General features: G+C 47.0%; 1 protein-coding gene across 2 annotated transcripts in view; it reads left to right on the top strand.

The window, feature by feature from the left end:
• Window positions 1-13064, top strand: part of COL5A1 (collagen type V alpha 1 chain) — a 139870-nt gene that overhangs the window by 81704 nt on the left and 45102 nt on the right. For both annotated transcript variants that reach the window (XM_062505913.1, XM_062505911.1), the window contains exons 14-22: window positions 1295-1351; window positions 1877-1930; window positions 2466-2519; window positions 3867-3920; window positions 5907-5960; window positions 6522-6575; window positions 7978-8022; window positions 10673-10726; window positions 12269-12313. In XM_062505913.1, coding sequence (XP_062361897.1) covers window positions 1295-1351; window positions 1877-1930; window positions 2466-2519; window positions 3867-3920; window positions 5907-5960; window positions 6522-6575; window positions 7978-8022; window positions 10673-10726; window positions 12269-12313 — 471 coding nt within the window. The remainder of the gene's footprint in view (window positions 1-1294; window positions 1352-1876; window positions 1931-2465; window positions 2520-3866; window positions 3921-5906; window positions 5961-6521; window positions 6576-7977; window positions 8023-10672; window positions 10727-12268; window positions 12314-13064) is intronic.

The following is a 13064-nucleotide window of genomic DNA, read 5'->3' as shown; positions in this document are numbered from 1 at the left end:
TGCTGAACATTGGGATTTACCAAATAATAAAGAAGCTCTGTCCCCTTGTTCTAAGTCCCTTTTAAATTTAAATTTTCAGGTTTGGAAAAAAAAAAAATTAAAACCCAAATAAATCCTGGGTAATTTTTAGAGTGTGGATGAAAAGTTGAATATTTCTAGAAAGGACAAAAATCAATTTATTTGTGAACTTCAGCATTTTGGCTGAAAACCATGATGCAGAAAGGGAAATAAATGTCATTTTTATGAGCAACTACAGGATATGACAGGATTGGAAAACAGGGTCCTGCAGCGAGGGTAACCTTTTCCTTTTGTGGGTTTGTTTTTCTCATTATCACTGCTGTTAATTGCATTATTAGGTTGATTTATCCCCTTAAAATTTGGCTTTCATTAGGCACTGAATGTTGTTGCAGCCAGCAGTGGTTCAGAGCATCTCCCTTTTAATGGGGTGTTGTAAAAAGATGCCACAGAACCCAGCACTTGTGCAATATTTCTGCCATTCCAAGCGCAATCACTGGGTAGATTTTAATTACTGGAGTACACAGATAATTACAACTCTTTGGAAGTGTTGGATTGTCACGAGGGAACAAATTGTCTGAGGGAATGTTTTAAAGCATGGCCCAGCTCCATTTCCCACCATGGAAATTACTGGGTTGATGCATGGTTAACACGACTCTTTAATTATGGAGCTAAAAGCCCCCTGTGTTCAGTTTGAATTGGAGCTCAGTTTGGAGGATGCTAAGTAGTAATAAAAAAAAAAAAAATAAATAAATTCCTCTAAAATTGAACCACCAGGACAATAAAGAAAAAAGTTCTCCTGAACTGAAGTGGGGTCATAAATATTTATGTCCTCTCAGCAGATTTGTGGACAATCCAGGGGCTTTCATAGAATAACAGAATGGTTTGGGTTGGGAAATTAAAGTCCATGTCATTCCAAGCACTGCCATGGGCAGGGACACCTTCCCTGATCCCAGAGTGCTCCAATCCCAATGTCCAACCTGGCCTTGGGCACTTCAGGGATGCAGGGGCAGCCACAGCAACCCTGGGCAAGAAGAAGAAGAAAAAGAAGAAGAAGAAGGAGAAGAAGAAGAAGAAGAAGAAGAAGAAGAAGAAGAAGAAGAAGAAGAAGAAGAGGAAGAAGAAGTAGTTTGCCTGTTGTGGGTGGGACAACATCTGGAATTCCCTGGGGATAGGGACACTGCTCCAAGGGTGTGCAGAGGGCTGTGGCTGGTGGCACAGGGGTGGCTCTGTCCCACACAGGGACACCCAGTGAGCCGTGCTTGTCCTTGTGTTGCAGCTGGCTCTGAGGGGACCTGCGGGACCCATGGGACTGACGGGGCGGCCAGGCCCGATGGTGAGTGGTGGAACTGGGAGAGATGGGGCTGGGAGAGGTGGGACTGGGGATGGAACTGGGAAGGGTGGAATTGGGGAATGGAGTTGATGGGGATGGAATTGGGGGATGGAATTGATGGGGATGGAATTGATGGGGATGGAATTGGGGAATGGAATTGGGGAATGGAATTGATGGGGATGGAATTGGGGATGGGATTGTGGGGGATGGAATTGGGGAATGGAATTAATGGGGATTGAATTGGTAGGATGGAATTAGGGGATGGAACTGGTGGGATGGACTAAGAAGGATGGAATTGGTGGGATGGAATTAAAGGGATGGAATTGGTGGGATGGAACTGGGAGAGATGGAATTGGTGAGGATGGAGATGGTGAGGATGGAATTGGATGGAATTGGATCGGAATTGAGGATGGAGCCAACCCAGCTGATCCAGCTTCCTGTGGGCTCTGGATCCATGAGTGGCTTTTCCTCAATGTGGAATCTTCCCTCTTGAGGAAGAATACAATAAATGCTCTTCTCTGTCCAAAGGGACCCCCGGGCAGTGGAGGACTGAAGGGAGAAGCTGGAGAAATGGGACCTCAGGTGAGTGTGGAACTGGGGGGAGCTGGAGAAACAGAGGGTGGAGCAGCCAGTGCTGCCTGTTGGGAAGCAGGGATCCAGTCACCCCGTGGCAGCTGGGAGCAGGAAGGTGTGGGAAGGTGTTCGGCATGGAAATGTCCCCCCAGGTGTCCAAGTGCAGGCTCTGGACATGGTTTTAAACCAGCAGCGTAAAACTCTGCAGGTCCCTTCCTGGAAAAACACCCATTAAAGATCATCTGAAATATGGAGAATTGACTAATGCTCAGGATATTGTTCTTCCAAGCCTTAAATCCTGCATTAAGGGAAAGCTCCCATTTTCTGGTGGCAAGGGAAGTGATTTATGGGATGCATCTCCACCACGTGCTTGCAAAAACTTCCTCGTGGATCACTTCCCTGCGTGTTTGGAACCACAGGCTCTGCTCCAGGGATTAATTTTGAAGTCCTGAGAGCCCCAGCAGTGCAGATGTGGGCAATGATTCTGGGTGTGCTCGTGGTCCCTTGAGGTGACATTTCTTCCTCTCTCCCTGATTCCTTGCAGGGTCCACGAGGCATCCAAGGTCCTCCTGGTCCAGCAGGAAAGCCAGGACGCAGGGTGAGTGTCCTGGCAGCTGTGCTGAGCAGGCAGGAGCTGCAATTCCTGCTGGAAACTGTTCCAGCTGCCAAACAATTCCTCAGCACCGAGGGCGTTGCACAAGAGGCGGCTGGCAGCCAGGCTCCAGCCATCCAGGAGGCCACAAACCAGGATGGGAGCTAAAGTTTGGGAGGATACAAACCAGGATGAGAGTTAAAATCTGGGAGGATACAAGGTTGGGAGTTAAAATCTGGGAGGGCACAAGGATGGGAGTTGAAAAATGGGAGGACAGAAGGATGGGAGTTGAAAAATGGGAGGGCACAAGGATGGGAGTTAAAAGTTGGGAGGACAGAAATCAGGATGGGAATTAAAATTTGGGAAGATACAAGGATGGGCGTTGAAAAATGGGAGGACAGAAGGATGGGAGTTAGAAGTTGGGAGGACAGAAAGATGGGAGTTAAAATTTGGGAGGACACAAAACAGGATGGGAGTTAAAATCTCAGAGGACAAAAACAAGGATGGGAGTTAAAATTGGGGATACAAATGAGGATGGGAGTTGAAATCTGGGAGGACAAAAATGCGGAGGAGAGTTGAAAACCGAGAGGAGACAAACAAGGATGGGAGTTAAAATTGGGGAGGACACAAGGATGGGAGTTAAAATTTGGGACGCAAACAAGGATGGGAGTTAAAAGCTGGGAGGACAGAAATGAGGAGGGGAGTTGAAATCTGGGAGGGCACAAAGCAGGATGGGAGCTAAAATCTGAGCAGTGTGGGGAGAATTCAGTGGTGCCCATCCCACTCTTTTATCCCAGGGTTTCTTGGCTCCCTGGTGTTGGGGTTGTAGCTGCACAAATGCTCTGAACTGGTTTGGAGTCCCCACTCCTGGCAGTGTGTGAGGAGAACACAGTCCCAAGAATGGATCAGGTGTAAACCCTGCTCAGTTTCCATCCCTAATTCTGGTTTTCACTCCACACCACCCTCTGGCTCACCATCATTCCTTCCAGAGGAAGGAACGAGCGACTCTTGTGTGTGACCCACTCCTGCCTCCCTCGAACCAGAATCTCACATTTCAGTTTGCAGCCACCATCATTAACATCTCTTAAAACGTGCTGGGAGATCATTTTTTCCCCATAAAAACTAACGACCATGGCCCATGCAGTGAAATGGCTTCGCTGCCATTTCTCTCCCACCTCTCATTACCCCCAGGACGTTGCTTCAAACACAGAGCAGAGATTTCTTTATTTTTTTCTCACCAAGAGATGCTGCCTGACTTAAACAAACCCTCACTGTGGCTTAACTAAACCCTATCTCAGCCCCAGATGTTCCTACCTCACCCTCTGGATGTGACTTTGCTGCTCTCTGTTGCAGGGACGAGCTGGCAGTGACGGTGCCCGGGGAATGCCAGGCCAGACAGGACCAAAGGTAGAGCCACGTTTTTATGGATTTTGGGAATCTGCACCTTCTTTTTAGCAGGAACGAGCTGAGGGACCCGTGGAGAAGGAGCCCAGCTTGCCTGGAGCATGTTGTGAGGTGGTCCAGAGACTCCTGTGTGGTAATGGAAGTTGAGAGGGAAGTTAAACACACTCCTGGAAGGCAGGAGAGCAATTTGTTTTCTTTTTTTCTTCCCTGCATTTTTTTAAATTCAACATTTTTAAATTGCTGGATGAAACACTCTGCAGTTGTAGAACAAATACTTTAGAATCCCAATTACAAAAAACAAACACAAATGAGTGGCTGGAAAGCCTCTAGAGTAGAACCACCAAAAAAAAAACCACCTCTTGGAAATGGAGGCGTGGTGAGGAATTTTAATCTCCTGTATTTTGTTTTGGGTTTTGGGGTTGTTTTTTTTTTTGTTTTTTTTTTTGTTGGCGACAAAATCCCTCCATTCCACTGCAATCCGCTGGTATTATCAAGCAGGAAAGAAGCTGCTGTGCTGGAAATGGAATGCAGGGAAAGTTTGCCCAGGGAATGATGCTTTAGAAGGTTGAAGCACTTTATTATGGAGATACTCAAGGCTGCAAGAGATGGGGAGGTTTGAGACAGTGACAGGAGACCACAAATCATTTACCCAGCAAAGTGCTTTAATGAGCTTGTGCCCTCCCAGGAGGGGCTGGCAGGGAAGGAGGGGATGGCAAAACGAGCAGAGCTGGGAAGGAGGAGGGAATTCACAGCCAGCTCAGGCAGGGAGATGCTCTGGGAGCAGCCAGGAGGAGAGGCTGGAGGTTAAACCCTGCTGCTCCACTCTCTGAGAGACAAAGGTGATGCCAAAGGGGCTGATCTGGAGCAGAGGCTGGACAGAGTTAAAGGAATAAAGCAGGGATTTATTAAAAGCCCTTCCAAGGATTCACCTTGGGCAGTGCAAGAGCCTGGCAGTGGCTACACCCAAGATGGACCCAAGTCACAAGTTCTCACACTTTTATCAGTTTTGGTCCATATTGGTCCATATTTCCATACTGGGGTCAATTGTCCAATTCCAGCTCCAGGTTCTGCAGTCCCACCCTCCCAGATTCTCTCCTCAATTCTCTGCTGTTTGCACTTTTTGGGGCTGGAGCTGCAGCGGTGTCCTTGGTTCTGGGGCTGGACAAGGATTGTTTTGTGTGACTGAGCTGTGAGGAGAACTTGGAACACTTTGTATGGAGTTCAGAGTCCCTCTAAGGCAGTACAGAATCTGGAAAATATGAAAGCTAAAACTTAAGTCATCAAAGGAGCTGTGAAAGGCAGGAGCTGGTGCTGTCCTAGTGATTCACTAAGTGCCATGAATATGTGGAAATACACGAGGTTCACCCCTTTTTAGGGAAAAAGGGACTTTTCTCCTCCTGGGTGTTGCTCCCTGCCCCTCTCTGGGCATTGGGAGTCACCCAGGATTTGCAACCCCTCTGTGTCCTCTCCCTTCTCCAAGGAGCTGAGGCATTTAGGAAACAACTCCTTCCTGTCCTAGTGTTGTTAAGATAATGTCCAGAATTTATTTCTTTCTTTGGAGGGTTACAAAGGGTGTATGGGATGGTGGGAAAGCTCAGGGGACCTGTTGGCACCTGTGGGGTCGCCACAGTTTGCTCATTGCAGTCCGTAATTCCACGGAATTAAAACGAAATAAATCACTGGATTAGCAGAACCTACCTAGAAGGGAGGTGAAAAAGTCACCAAGAGAAAATCTGAAATCCACACAGAAAAGCTTTTCAAACGGGGGGAAGAGGGAAGAGTTTAGCTCCAAATGACTTGGAGGTGTGTTTTGCTGGGTTTTTTTTCCTCATTTTAATCCATAACTTCGAGATCATCCCTGGTCTGATGGAAGGTGGAGGCTCAATGTCTGATGGAGAAAATCAATCCCTGCTTGGCACAGGAAGGAACCAAACAGGAGAGGTGTTCAAATACAGCTGTAAATGTGTTTTAAACTGGTTTTGCTTTCAGGGTGACCGAGGCTTTGATGGCTTGGCTGGTTTGCCTGGTGAGAAGGGAAACAGGGTAAGTTTTCTCCCACTTCTGGCTGGGATGGAACCGTGGAAGGAGGAGGTGGAAGGAGGGACTGGGATGAGGCACAGCAGAGGATGAGGCTCCCTAAGAGCCTGTGGGATGTCACAGCACCCTCCCAGCACTCACATCCCCGGGAGCTCCAAAATCCCAAATCCCTCTGCAGATCCTTCTGGGGACTGCTCCAAATCAGAATGAGGAGCAGCAATTACCTTAATACAGTGCAGCCTTTAAAAAAAACACAACACAAGAGGCAAAACCTGCTGTTGGACAGGGCAGCAAGGGATGGAAATGGATTGAAATTACCACGGGTTCAAAGTCTTTGATTTATAATTTAAAAATGGGGGGGGGGGGAATGGGGGAAGGTGGTTATTTTGGTAGGCTGGGTGTCCCTCCCCTCCCTGGAGCAGAGAGAGAGGCAGCTCTGAGGGCACAGGGACCTTCAGCACAGACAGAAAAATAAATCCATGCCTTGGTTCATCCCCATTCCCTGGTGGATTCCATTGCCAGGGTGTTTTCACCTCCTCTGAAGCATTTTCTGCCTTTTTTTTACAGGGTGAGCCAGGCCCCCACGGCCCCCCAGGGGCTCCTGGAGAGGATGGGGAGAGGGTAAGTCTGCCTGGGGATTGGGAATTCCAAAGGAACCCCTGGAAACAAGAAGCAGATGCAGCATCAGGCAGAGGCATGGCAGGAGCTCCCAGTCCTTGAGCCTTCCCTGGAGGGGAAGCAGGGCAAGGAGATGGGAGCTGAAGTGGAAATAAGGCTTTAAAAATCTGGTCAGGAAACTCAGGTTTTGTTAAAATGAAAAGAAAAAAAAAAAAAGCACAAAAGAAAATCGTTCCTCCTCTCAGTGAGAAAATTATCGCTTCCGATTTTCTGAATCCTGAAATTTCTGAAACCCAGAGGATTGCAGCAAGATTTGGGGAGCAGAAATTCCAGACAGAGGCAGGAATCAAAGATTAAATTATTCACTTCTCCTGCAGTCAATAATGGAAGGTGTTTAGCCAAGCCCAGACTAAGTGGTCACAGCTCTGGTTTTAGGGCAGAAGCCAGGGCTGTGGGTTCAACCCGAGGAGCCAGCATGGATTTCCAGGCTCTAATCCCCTTCCACGAGGTTTTTTTTTTTTTTCCCCCACTTTGGGCTGTTTGTTTCCCTGCAAAGCTCAGACCACCCCACCTTCCTCACCACCTTCCTCATCAGCTGTTCCTAAGCCAGCCTGGGGAGGGTTAACTCATCGTGGCTCTCAAGTGCTGTGATACTGAACAGAGCAAAGCTGGAGGGGGAAGGAGGAGAGTCAGAACTTGAATCCCAAAGGGAAAAAGAAACAATTCCAGGAGTGGAGGGATCTGGGAGGGCAGCAGTGGGAGGAGAGAGTGGATTTATCAGCACACAAAGAAAGTTTCCGAGGGCTGGGGTTGATTTCCTAAGAGGGAGCCTCAGGTTTGGGGTGGTGCAAAAGCAACTCGTGGGAAGCAGCATTTGATAATTTGGGGGTTTCGGGGTATCCAGCAGGATATGGGAGAGGAGGGATGAAGAATCACCCTTCTGCTGCTCCTGGTTTTTCTGAGGAGCTCTCATTTGGCTAAATCACATTCCCACCCTGCCTTCCATTCAGTTTGGGGCCAAATCCTGTGGTTGTTGTCCCACCTGCCCCGAGTCTGGTGCTGAAATCCCTCTTTCTAAACATCAGCAGGAATTCTGAGATATCCTCAGGCCTTTCTAGTCCCTGGTAAACTCAGTTTTAGTCCCCAGGCTTCCAAGGTCTTCCTTAGGCACAGAAACCCTGTCAGTCCTCCAGGAAAGCTGCTTTTCTATGTGAATATTATTAAAAAACAACAAAACTCCTGCGAGGTGACTGAATTAAAACTGGCTTTCTTTTTGTTTGTTTGGGGGATTTTTTGTTTTGTTTTCGTTGGTTTTTGGTTTTGATTTGTTTTTTGGTGTTTTTGTTTTTACTTTTTTTTTCCCCCCCCTCTTGCTGCTTCTCTCCGTGCCTCTGCTGCTGTCCAGGGAGATGATGGAGAAGTTGGACCCAGAGGTCTCCCTGGAGAACCTGTGAGTATCCCCTTCCTCTGGCTTCTCAGGCAGCAGCACTGCTTGGGGCATGGATTTGGGATGGAAAATGCATTTTTAGGGCTCTTATAGGGCAGCTTTGCCCTGGGATCCTGCAGAGATTGAACCCAGCTTGAAGCTCCACGTGAATGACTTGAGAGTGGCTATGCTTGAACAATTCTGCTTTGCTTATTTTCATTAATAATTTTCTCTTATTTTCACTCTCACCAAGGTGGGAGTTCTTTTGTTTGTTTGTTTTTTTGTTTGAGTTTTTTTTAAATGAGAAAAAAAAATCTCATTGATTTTGTTTGCTCAGAAAAAAAATCGTAACTGTAAATGTAAAATTTAGATTAATGTCATGTTTATAATGCATAGTGCATCCTTCTCCCTGGCTTGGGATTGAGGTAATCAGGCTGGGGTAGAAGCTAGGTGTGGTAAATAGATATAAAATGCATTTTTTTGTGAGTGTTCATAGCAAATTCCAGTGAGAAAAGGGTTTTATCTCAAGGCAGTGGCATCTCCACCACACAGCTCCCACACACTTTATCCTGTGCAGCGACTCCTCAAAAACCTCAGCATGAAATCCTGGCAGGATTGAACTCAAGGAGATTTTTATATCTGACTTCAGTGGGGTCAAGATCCTGCTCCCAGTGCACAGAACTTCCCAGATCTGCATTTTGTCAGTGTTTGGACCCCACGTGCTGCAGAGCAGCTGCAGGAGGAGTTCCTGGTGTTGTGGAGGATGGAGGAGATCTCAGTGGTGCTGGACAAATTCTTTGGACCAAGCCAAAGAAATGCTTTCAAGGAGAACCCCACTAAAAAAAAAAAAAAAAAAAAAATTAAAAAAAAAATTACAAACAGAACAAACAGACAGTTGGGTTGTCAGTTAAATACCCTGAAAAAAAAAAAAACAAACAAAAAACCAAACATTTTTCTCCCTAATACTGTGTATTTCTCACTTTATTGGCAAACTCTGCTGGTGGCTGGCTGTAGATTTCTGTGTGGTGCAGTTGCTGGCTGCTGATTTCATCCTGAATGCATTTCCTTTGTTATGAAAAGAACATTATCTATCATTTCTTTCAAAATCCCTGATTTTGTTGTGCTAAAACCCAGCGTGGTGGCCTGAGATTAATTGATGGGAAATGCTGGACACAGTTCATGGGAGAGAAGGGAAGGGTTGGCATTTACAGACTCGCTGGAACTAAATTATAGACAAGATGTCTGATTAACTTCTGGGAAAGATTAATCAACTCAGCTATCTCCTTAGCACATGTCCAAGCAATAACTTATGGCTTATTAACTTCTTAAAAGCATTTATGTGCTCAGGTAGCACAGCAGCAAAAGAGGAGCTTAAATGAGGGTAACACAGCAGGGAAGTTGATTTTGATTTCAGCAGCACGAGTGAAAATCTCTGGCATGGCCAGGATAAAAGATTCAGTTGCATTACAGGGAATTTTGCTAGAAATACACACACCCCAAAGCTGGGGGTTTGTCTTCTCTGCTCTCAGCCAAAAGATCATTCCAAATGTGGCTGAAACCAGTGGTGGCACTTCAAAATTTGTTTCCCTTTTTCTCCTGCTCCATTTCCTTCCAGTTTCCCTCGCCAGTGGAGTTTCTGTTCTGGATTCATGCAGGGCTTTAGCCCAGGAGGTCTCCAGTGGCTGGGATAGACCCTTGGATTTATCCAGGTTTTGTTGGAAACTGCTCATTTTTCTGCAGGATCTGAATCCCCACGACCTCCAAGACAAGACATTTCATTAATGTCTCCTATTCCACCCTGTAACATTTCATTTTAATTCCTCAGCCCTCTCTGCATCATAAAAAGGAGGCTGTGGAATATTTGGGCTGACGGATAAAACTGCCCATCAATCAAGAATGATTTTCTTTCCTCCACGGCAGGGAAGGAGCTCCATCCATACAAATTCCATGTTCCCCTCATTTCAGGAAGGAGCTGTGATTAAAAGTTGAGCTCTCAGTGAGTGCTCATCGCTTTCTTCCCTCTCCAAACCTCTCTGAACGCTCCAGGAGGGGCTGGGCTGGGATTTCCAAAAGTTCTCTTTGCAGGAACACAAATTCTCCTGCCGTGTTTTCCTTATTTGATGTGATGCTCCCATCCCACCGATTTCCCTGAAGACAATGCCAGGTTAAATCTGGTGAGAAAGGCAGGAATGGAAGGAAAACACCAGGAGAGCAGAATGTTAACGCTGGAGGACCCAATGCCTTTAAAAATGTACATTTATGGAAACCTTTCCCAGCCTTGCTGAGTTGTGTGGATTGTCCATGATAAAAATCTCAGTCTGGAGGGATTTTTGGGATGATCCATTGGTGTTATCAGGTCATCCTTCAGAACTTCCCAGATGGAATGACTTGGCTGCGGAGTTACAGGGTAATCCAGGAATTGAATTAAATTAATTTAGAAATAAAAAGTTGGTTCAAGGGGAATTTGTTCCAATCCAAGGAGTAAATATCTGTGCCTGCATTTTTTAGGTTTATAACTGAAGGGTCTGTGCCCGCAGGATTTCTGTCCCAGTTTGTAGCTCAGGGAAGCTGCTGCAGCACCTGCAAGGTCCTTTCAGATCCTGCTGTGTCCATGCCCAGCAGCGTGATGCTCATGCTGAGGTGGCAATCCTAACCCTGGTTTCTCCCCCCACAGGGACCCCGAGGACTGCTGGGCCCCAAAGGACCCCCAGGACCCCCGGGACCACCGGTGAGTTCCCTGCTGTCCTCCCCAGAGCTTCCAGGCAAAAACTCCCTCAGCCATTCCAGCAGATCAACCCGCTGCTTAATTCGCCACATCTGGGCAATGCAAAGATCCAAAAAAAAAAAAAAAAAAAAAAAAAAAAAAATCAAAAAAAAAATAAATTCCTGGCTCGGGCTGTGCCTTCTCCCCTGTTTTCAGGGGTGTCACGTCCATGCAGGGCAGCAGATTTGCCCCACCTGAGTAAATAAGAGTGCCTTGCTCAGGCTGGAAGGGAGGGCTGAGAGTTATTAACACACTGCCTTTGCTATTAACTCCTGCCTCAGGGCTCTGGAGCATTTCCTTCCTATCCCAGCCCAGAGCTGAGGCTGGAGCATGTGGCATTTTATTCAGGAGATCTCATTCCTGGAAGTGCTGATGCAGGAGCTGTCCCTAAATCACCGCTGCTCTCAGGAACCCCAGACCTTAAAAACCCGACCCCAAAGCTAAAGGGGTCAGCGTTTAATGGGGAACATTTTGTGGCCTTTCACCCCACCTGGGATGTGAGGACAACTTTGCTGTGAGCTCCTGGTGCTGCTGGAATTTAATGAGGAAGGGATTGAATTCAGGATTTTTCCCCAAGACGTCTCATCTCCCACAGATGGGATGTTACACCCCTCAGCAAGAGATCATCCTGGAGAAAAGGAGGCTCAGGGAAATCTTCTCCCTGGCAGGAGAGGAGGAGGATCCCCTGTGGGCAGGGGGATCAGTCTCTTTTTCCAAGTAGAAGCAACAGGATGAGAGGAAAAGTTATGCCAGGAGAGGTTTGGGGTGGATATTAGGAAAAATTTCTACCTGGAAAGAGTTGTCAAGCAGCACCCAGGGAATGGTGGAGTCACCATCCCTGGAAGAGTTCAGAACCCACGAGGATGTGGATTTGTTCCAGCCCGAGGAATAAATGTCTGTGCCTGCATTACTGAGGTTTATAAGCGAGGGGTCTTTGCCCACAGGATTTCTGTCCCAGCCCCTGGGGACGTGCTTTGGTGCTGAACTCGGTGCTGGGGCTGGGTTAATGCTGGATTTGATGATTTTACAGTTATTTTCCAGCCTCAACTATTCCATGCCTCTGAAAAGGGTGGCAGGGGGAATCTCCATGTTCCCCTCGCAGTGAAGGTGCTCAGGGAGTGTTTGACCCCAGTTTTGGTTTTTGTTTTTGGCACAAGCAGCACAGCTCTGTCACCTTTAGCAGCCAGGTATTTTCCCCTGTTTTCCTTTGCCACTTCATGCCTGCTCCCTGTGGGATGCAATCCAGCCAGGATTTCCTCAACCTGGTGCTGATTGTGCCTCCCAGACAGGTTAAACCAAAGGGGAAAACACTGAAATTATTATTAAAAATTCACCTGGGTTCATGGGATTAGCTGTTTTACCAGACATCCGTAGGAAATTATTCCCTTTCCGTGTGGTCCAAAGGGCTTCTTGATTTTTAAATTATTTTTATGGCAATTTCCCTGCTTTTTGGTGTAAAATAACGTGATATTTTCTTACTGCTGTGTTTTTTAAATCCTTTCAAAGGGTGTGGCTGGCATGGATGGACAAACAGGTCCCAAAGGGAATGTGGTAAGTTCTCCCCGCAAATTTTTACAGGCAGTTCAGGTTTTCTATAGGGCAAAATGCAAAATTCTGTTAGATGGCATTTGCTAATTGCTTTTTAGCTTGGTCTAGAATCCTATCCTGTGAAAATCACCAGGAACATCTTCCTGCAGCAAATGGATGTTAATTTATTGTAATTTCTGATGGAATTAAGCATTATTTCTCCATGAAAGATGAAACATTTTCCTCGAGATGCATGCTGGGCCAATGAATATCAAAATAGAGGCATTGACCTGAGAGGGGAAAAACCTTTCTAGGGATGGGATGGGATGGGATGGGATAATGGGATGGGATGGGATGGGATGGGATGGGATGGGATGGGATGGGATGGGATGGGATGGGATGGGATGGGATGGGATGGGATGGGATGGGATAATGGGATGGGATGGGATGGGATGGGATGGGATGGGATGGGATGGGATGGGATGGGATGGGATAATGGGATGGGATGGGATGGGATGGGATGGGATGGGATGGGATGGGATGGGATAATGGGATGGGATGGGATAATGGGATGGGATGGGATGGGATGGGATGGGATGGGATTTTGGGATAATGGGATGGAATGGGATGGGATGGGATTTTGGGATTCCCTGGAGAACAAAAGCAGAAGCAGCTGGTGTTTGAACCTCGCTCAGCTCCTTTGGGCTGGAAATCCTTGGAGAGGAGCCAGTGTGCCTTGAAATCACTTCCCTCCTTCCTTCTCCCAGTGGGAAAA

This window comes from Cinclus cinclus, chromosome 19 (assembly GCF_963662255.1).
Source record: "Cinclus cinclus chromosome 19, bCinCin1.1, whole genome shotgun sequence".
Classification (NCBI taxonomy): Eukaryota; Metazoa; Chordata; class Aves; order Passeriformes; family Cinclidae; genus Cinclus; species Cinclus cinclus.
This window is presented reverse-complemented; position numbering and strand designations above follow the sequence as displayed.